Source organism: Mustela nigripes, chromosome 1 (assembly GCF_022355385.1).
Source record: "Mustela nigripes isolate SB6536 chromosome 1, MUSNIG.SB6536, whole genome shotgun sequence".
NCBI classification, from domain to species: Eukaryota; Metazoa; Chordata; class Mammalia; order Carnivora; family Mustelidae; genus Mustela; species Mustela nigripes.
In genome coordinates, this window is record NC_081557.1 from 104,558,288 (window position 1) to 104,566,174 (window position 7,887).

General features: G+C 48.8%; 1 protein-coding gene across 1 annotated transcript; it reads left to right on the forward strand.

The window, feature by feature from the left end:
- Positions 1-212: 212 nt before the first annotated feature.
- LOC132029164 (interstitial collagenase-like) lies at positions 213-7,232 on the forward strand. The gene is made up of 9 exons (XM_059418514.1): positions 213-420; positions 511-659; positions 855-980; positions 1,748-1,903; positions 2,065-2,182; positions 3,648-3,781; positions 4,326-4,488; positions 5,814-5,917; positions 6,086-7,232. The coding sequence occupies exons 1-9, from the start codon at positions 269-271 to the stop codon at positions 6,193-6,195; spliced, it is 1,212 nt and encodes a 403-aa protein (XP_059274497.1). The 5' UTR covers positions 213-268; the 3' UTR covers positions 6,196-7,232.
- The last annotated feature ends 655 nt before the right edge of the window (positions 7,233-7,887 follow it).

The window sequence follows — 7,887 nt, forward strand, 5'->3', positions numbered from 1 at the left end:
CCATGCCAGCAGTCACCTGTGGGATCAGGGCACCGGCACACAGGTTTTTTTTCCCCTTTTTGCACTGAATCTTCAAGACGAAAGAATTTTCTGCCACAGAGAAATCCTGAAGATTCGCCGGAAGAAATAAAGAAGATTTCACATCCTGTGTTTCATGTTTTTTTCTCTTGATCAGAACTACCTGCGGAAATACTACCACCTGAGGACTGGAACCAGCAAGTCCGGCAGGCAGAGGAGCAGCAGTCTGGTGACTGAGAAGCTGAAGCAGATGCAGGCGTTCTACAGGCTAAAGGTGACGGGAAAGGTGGACGCCGACACCCTGGCTTTGATGAGGCAGCCCCGATGTGGGGTGCCCGACGTGGCTCCGTACGCCCTCGGTGAGAGGACCCTCCGCTGGGAGCACACCCACCTGACCTACAGGTAAGCAGACGGGCACCAGCGCGAGGGCGCCGTCTCCCAGCAGAGCCGTGAGCCATGAGTTCTTACATCTCTGTTTTATTCCGTTTTAAGGCTTGAAAATTACACACCAGATTTGCCGAGAGCAGACGTGGACAGAGTGATTGACAGAGCCTTTCAGCTCTGGAGTAATGCCTCTGCCCTGACCTTCACCAGGGTCTTTGAGGGGCAAGCGGACATAATGATATCCTTTGTCAGGGGAGGTAAGCGCTTCTGGTCTCCCAAAACCATCCTGAACTTCGCCTCCCCCTGCACTGTGCTGAGGAGGCAGCGTTCCTGTTCCTAAAGGGCTGTGGGTTTTACCGGCCGAAAGGGAAAGAATGCTGCTGGGCTCCTTGTCACTGTCCTCTCTCCTCCCGTCTGGGGAAGCGGGATAGAAACGGGAATTTGTCGCACAGATCACAACGACAACAACCCCTTCGGCGGACCTGAAAACATTATTGCTCACGCCTTCCCACCGGGAGAAGGCATTGGAGGAGATGTTCATTTTGATGAAGAGAAAAGATGGACCAAGGATTTCAGAGGTGAGTGCACCAACTTGTGCTATGTTTTGCTTTCATAGGTCAATATTTTATCTGAAAGAATCCCTTCAGTAAAGCAAGCCAGCTATGTGATCAGCCGTAAATACTTTACTAAACACAAGCTTTTATTAAAACTATAATTTCTTAGAAAGGTAATGGTAACTCCCTTGTGTCCGTATATTTAAAACTGTAGGGGAATATTGTTTCTGCAAGTAGTTTTTACCAACAAAATATGTTACTCGGAAAATGGGACGTTTTAAAATCACACTGTCCCATATACAATCCCATACCAAAGTTTTCAAATGGTTATGTTTGGTGAAGTGGTTTTGGGGAATTCTTCTGGGTACTTTCCTATATTACCTAAATTTTCAAATCAGGCATAATGTAATATTTGTGAGCAAGAAAGAAATGATAAATGTTAATAGAATACTATTATGCCTCTGGTGTGTAACACTTTCTACCTCATTTTGTGATATTTGTTGACCAATGGGATTTTTCTGTGTTGGCGGACTTCATCCAAGAATCAGACTAACCCTCATCTCAGAAATTCAAACTTTAACCAAGGTATCTGGAATCATTAAAACCCTCTCCATTCTCTGATTAAACTACGCATGCATCACTACCCCACACAGACCCAGACCACCAGAAACACAGCAATGTTGCACAAAGCCAACAGCAATGCTGTGGTCATCTGGGAACTTCTGTTTTCTGCTGGGGTTCCTCAGAAGTGCATTCCGGGACCCGCAAACACGTCTTCCTGCTGTCTTTAGATTTCAACTTGTACCACGTCGCAGCACATGAAGTGGGCCATTCCCTCGGACTGTTGCACGACGGCGACATTGAGTCCCTGATGTTCTCCAGCTACAACTACTATGGGGATAATCTGCTGACTCAGAGGGACATCGATGCCATTCAGGCCCTCTACGGTGAGCACAAAGGGGGGCACCTTGGACCGGCGACTGGGGCTCTGTATGTGGGGTTGAAATAAAGAGTTTTTAGCTTTGTCCTTTAAGAAAGAGCCTTCACTCCAAGTGATTTTGTGTTACTATAATAAGCCAACACTCCAGAACCTTTGTTTATGTTTTAGGACCTTCCAAAAATCCCATCCAGCCAAGAGAACGTCAAGTACCACAAGCCTGTGAAAGCAAGTTAACATTTGATGCTATTACCGAAATTCGTGGAGAATTGTACTTCTTTAAAAACAGGTGAAAAGAGTGGGGGACACCTGAGTGGCTCAGTGGGTTAAGCATCTGCCTTCGGCTCAGGTCATGATTTCAGGGTTCTAGGATTGAGCCTCTCATCGGGCTCTCTGCTCATTGGGAAACCTGCTTCCCCCTCTCTCTCTGCCTGCTGCTCCCTCGGCTTGTGCGCGCGCTCTCTCTCTCTCTCTCTCTCTGTCAAATAAATAAATAAAATCTTAAAAAAAAAAAAAAGGCAGGACACCTGGTGGCTCTCGGTTAAGCCATTGCTTTCGGCTCAGGCCATGATCTCAGGGTCCTGGGATCGAGTCCCACATCAGGTTCCTTGCTTGGCAGGGAGCCTGCTTCCCCTCTCCACCTCTGCCTGCCTCTCCGTCTGCTTGTGCATGCTCCCTCTCTCTCTCTCTCCCTGATAAATAAATAAATAAAATCTTTAAAAATAGATAGATAGATAAAAAGATTTTTTAAATTACCACGAACACTGACTTATGTTTTTAAGGTGTTATATTTTGTTGAACGTTCCATATATTTCTTTAGTAATATATTTGTAATTTCTAATTTGAGTAATCATGCATTTACATGAAATGATTGATCCTTCAAAACTTTTAATCACAGAGCAGGGGCCTAGCGGGCCCCATGGAAAGAGCTTGTGACTCTCAGTCTCAGGGTCATGAGCTCAAGCCCCACGCTGGGTGCAGAAATTACTATAAAACAAGAGTAAGAATATTTATATCACAGGTAAGGCATTCAGTTGCCAGAAACTTGGTGGAATAAAAGGTGTAGTGAGTCCCTCCTTTACGACTAACACACATGCAGATCTGTGTGGTCAGGCAGACAGACAGAATTCCCCTTGTTGAGGTCATAGACTTGTCAGTGATGCAGCAAGACATGGTCTTCTAGTCCCTCTTGCGTCTTGTGTCCAGGATGGGAAATGTCAGTGAGTTAGAACAAACCAGTTCCTCTGAACACCAGTGCTCAGCGGTCTACACCAGACCTGGGCAGTGTAGCCTGGAGCCCAGGAGGGAAGGGCCGGCCCAGCATGCTCCCGGGGCTGGATCTCTGGGGCCTGGGGCTGACACTGCAGGCGACTTTGCCATGGGATGCAAGCATGGGCCGGGCTGCTGAGGGGCGGACGAGGAGGACCCTGCCCTCTGCGGTGGCCTCTGGTCCTTCCCAAGGCTGGGAGCTCGCCGGGTGCTTGCGTCTGGGCTCCGTGGTCCTGGTGACCGTCCGTCTGCCCGTGTGGACGTGTATGCCGTCCGTTCCCCGGGCTGCTTGGAGCAGCGCTGGCCCCTCTGTTAACCTCAGTTCTTGTCTGCTCCCACGGGGACTTCTGTGAGATGAGCCACCATGTAGGCCCGGCCTGTCGCCATAGCTCTGGGGGCATGTGTGACTCATCTCCCCGAGAAAACAGGCTGGAGATGGGCCAGCAATATGCTGCCAGCTGGACCGGCCCTTCCTTTTAAACCAGGTTCTTCCTACGCACAAGACCCTTCTACAAAACAGGGGAGCTCGGTGCCATCACTGACTTCTGGGTCCCGCTGTCAAGAGGAATTGACGCTGCTTACGAGGTTGCTAGCAGAGACGAAGTCTTCTTTTTTAAAGGTAAAGCTTCTGGGGTTTGGGGGTCAGTGTTTCTGAGTTCCATTTTCATCAGGTGCTTTGGCTGAACATTAAGGGGGCCATTTAGATAAGTCAAGACTCTTGAAGCAGATCTAACACGTGTGCTGTGAGCTTCAGAAGGATTTATGCACCTGGAAAGTGTCCCATGGCCTTTCTGCAGGTGCTGGGGCATGGCATATGGCTGTGCAGACCAGCCCCAGCTTTGTGAGGGACAGACGAGCTCCCTTGCTGGAGGAGGTCCACAAACACACACAAAGTCCTCCGTCAGGACCCAAGCCAGCCAAGAGCTGAGTGTGCCGTCCAGGGAGGCACGCTAACCCACAGGAGTGCATGTGGCCCGGCCACCTGACCACATGCGGCCCTGCGCTAGGGAAGGGGGCCCACCGCACTGCAGAGAGGCCCGGCCCAGGGGCACCTCCCTGGGGAATCAAAATCTCCCTGCTCTGCTCATTCCCAGCATGGAAACCCTGCTGACTGTCCTCCAGAGTCCCAGACAAGTTTTCACGGTCGATTTTTTGGTTGACAGATAGTAAAGTCTGGGCCTTCAATGCAGTTAAGATGGGGCGAGGCTACCCCAAGGACATTTACCACTCCCTGGGCTTCCCGCACACAGTGAAGAGCATCGATGCTGCTGTTCACGAAGAGGAGACCGGGAAGACGTACTTCTTTGTCGCCAGCAAGTACTGGAGGTAACGACGGACCCTTGGAAGTCAGGGTCAGATCCGTCCATGGAAGGAGAGTTGCCTTTTGTTTTTTTTATTTTTTAAGATTTTATTTATTTATCAGAGAGAGAGAGGGAGAGCGAGCAAGCACAGGCAGACAGAATGGCAGGCAGAGGCAGAGGGAGAAGCAGGCTCCCCGCCGAGCAAGGAGCCCGATGCAGGACTCGATCCCAGGACGCTGGGATCATGACCTGAGCCAAAGGCAGCTGCTTAACCAACGGAGCCACCCAGGCGTCCCGGAGAGTTGCCTTTTAAAATCGTTTACAGGTTGGGACACCTGGATGGCTCAGTGGGTTAAAGCCTCTGTGTTCAGCTCAGGTCATGATCCCAGGGTCCTGAGATTGAGCCCCACATCGGGCTCTCCGCTCAGCAGGGAGCCTGTTTCCCTTCCTCTCTCTCTCTGCCTGCCTCTCTGCCTACTTGTGATCTCTGTCTGTCAAATAAATAAATAAAATATTTAGAAAAAAAATTAAAAAGAAATAAAATCGTTTTCAGGGCACCTGTGGGGCTTCGTCAGTGAAACGTCTGCCTTTGGCTCATGATCTCAAGGTCCTGGGTTCGAGTCCCATGTCGGGCTCCCTGCTCAGTGGGGAGCCTGCTTCTCCCTCTCTCTCTGCTGCTCCCTGACCTCACTCATTCTCTCTCTCTCTCAAATAAATAAAATCTATAAAATTGTTCTCAGACGGTGCCAAACCTCCATCCTCCCATGGTGGATGGACGTAGCCAGACTGAGCGTCTGTGAGTCTCCTACCTGGTGTCACCTCACCGTATCTGTCCTTGGAAGGCAAGGGACTTGTAGCATGGAGTTTAAAAAGGAGAATAAAAGGAGAGCACCCAAAAGGAAGCTTCTTGCCTGCAGTATTTCCCCTTGATAGGACAGGGAGTGGAGTCCAAGATGAAATTTGAATCAGATTTTTAGTTGATGCTACTCTGAGCAAGGTCTTGTCACGTCCAGTCTCCCATAACCCTGTCGAATTGGGACCCTTTCCAGTTAAAAGCTCCCATTATTTTCATGCTGGTGATGGGCCCACTCAGAACTATTGAAAGCAGATATCAGTTTTCTCCAAACTAAAAATTAAGGCAGCCCCCACCTCTCAGTTTTGTAGGGAAGATTAAATGAATCCATGCACTCAAACCACACAGAACAATGACTTACCGCTTAATATTGTTTTTTTTCTTTTCAGCATAACAGAATTCATTGTTTTTGCACCACACCCAGTGTTTTCTTTTTTTATTTTTGTTACATTAATCACATGTTCTTATTTTTCTATTAATTTTTTTTTTTTTACCAGGTATGATGAAAACACACGGTCTATGGATACAGGTTTTCCCAAAGAAATAGCTCATGGGTTTCCTGGAATCGGCAAAAAAATTGACGCTGTCTTCCAAGAAAGAGGTAAAGACCATCCAGTTTCTCCTTTTTCCCACCATAGAAATGACACACAAGCTGTTCCTTAGACATGAAAGCAAACTGCGTATATGAAAATGGATATTGTTTTCACAAGTTCATGCAAAACCACTGTATCTTTGTCAAATATGATTTTCATTTTCATTTCATTTCCAGGATTTTTCTATTTCTTTCGTGGAAAAAGACAGTACAAATTTGATCCTCACACAAAGCGAATTTTGACTATCCTGAATATCAACAGCTGGTTCAACTGTAGAAATAAATGAAGCCTGACTCTCCCCAAGGAGAAAAGAAAAAGCAATACTCCTCATGAGCTCCGGGGAGGTGCTTTCCTTCAGCGCTTGACATTCACCTCTCAGCAATGCAGAGACACGGACGCTCTGGCGCCATCTTGTTAAAGCTCGGCCTAGCCGCAGCCTGCGTTCCTGAGACGGCCTGGCCTCCCGGACTCTCACTATTTAGCTAGCATTAAGGGAGTGCTGAGGTCATAGTCTATCCTCGGGCTTCCACAGTGGAAAGCTTTCTGTCCCTATTCTCTGCTGTTTGAAGGGATTAGACGTCTCATAATAACCACCTCCTCAAATGTTCTGTCTCTGAGTAGGGGAATTCACAGTGCAAGTGCGTGGGAAGGTAGCACGTACGGAATTTCTAGCACTTCCCATGGCATACGCGTTACGGGACAGGAAGCAGCTGGTTACTGACCTTCTCTTATTTCCATTTCAAACTAGGCCTTTAAGTCAAATAGTGGAAGGGACTGGGGTGCCTGGCCGGTTCCGTTGGTGGAGTGCAAGACTCTGGGTCTTTGGGTTGTGAGTTCAAGCTCCGTGTCGGGCACAGAGCTTACTTTAAAAAAGAAAAAGAAAAAATAAAAATGAGCCACTTAAAAAAAAATGATGATGATAATGGAAGAGACTTATTGAGGTTTGGCTAGGTCCTGGTGGGAGCACCGGGTGAAAACTTCTCAGCTGTTCTCCGGGCTAGCTCCATCAAGTTTGGAGCTCATCCCTGAAGATCAGCCTGATGGTCTTGTCCCCCAGGGAGTTTCCCTCCAGAACACCCGGGGGTTCCAGGCTGTGTTGTGCAGGCGGACGTTTACAGGGCCTCGCTCATGCTGCTGAGGTAGAATGACTGTGAGGCAAATCGTCTCTTTGGCTCATACTTATCATGTCTCATGGGTTTTCTGGTGGAGCTCTGGGGTTAAGAGTCCCTTGATTTTAGAGTGAATGATTTGTGTACTGTGTGTTGTTGACTATTATTTTTATTCTGTTTGCCATGAGAATAAATGCACGCTGAGAAGCTCTGGGCAAGATGCCAAGTCAGGTGTGTGAGCTCCTTCCTTTGAACCAAAGCCACAGAGGTAAGAGGAGGTTGGTAGGTGCATTCTAGAATCAGACACAAACGGGAAAAAACTTGAGTGGGCAGACAGAACCAGCTGGCATGGGGGAGGAAAGGCATCCTGTATGGGGGAGGCCCAGTGGCCCCCAAAGTGGGGGCCGGCTCTGGGAAGCACGTTCTGCTGGTGTCCCTTCTCTCCCCCCATTGCTGTATTGCTGGTGTCTATATGGCAGGCCTGGAAACATCAGGACCCCAAGAGACAAGGGACTCAGACCCTATGTCACACACAGCAAAAGCTTAGGTCCCTATAAGGTCCTACAAGCTCTGTCACCTTTGTCCTTCTTCTCTAGTATCCCCCTTGGTGGCTTCATTCCAGGCATACCGGCTCCTTCGCCGTTTTCCAGCACGTGAGGGGTATTTGGGCCTCAGCCCTTACTCACTGAGGTTCCCTCAGAGGTTTGCCTGCTTCCGTCGGGCTCCTCCCCTCCAGCTTTGCTCAGACGTCCTCCCCAGTGAGACCTTTGCTGGCTTCCTCTTTGAGTATGACCCCATACGCCTCCCTGCCACATAGCCAGAAACATACTCGCAACTGTCCTGTACAACTCTGCCATGAACCTGGAGCC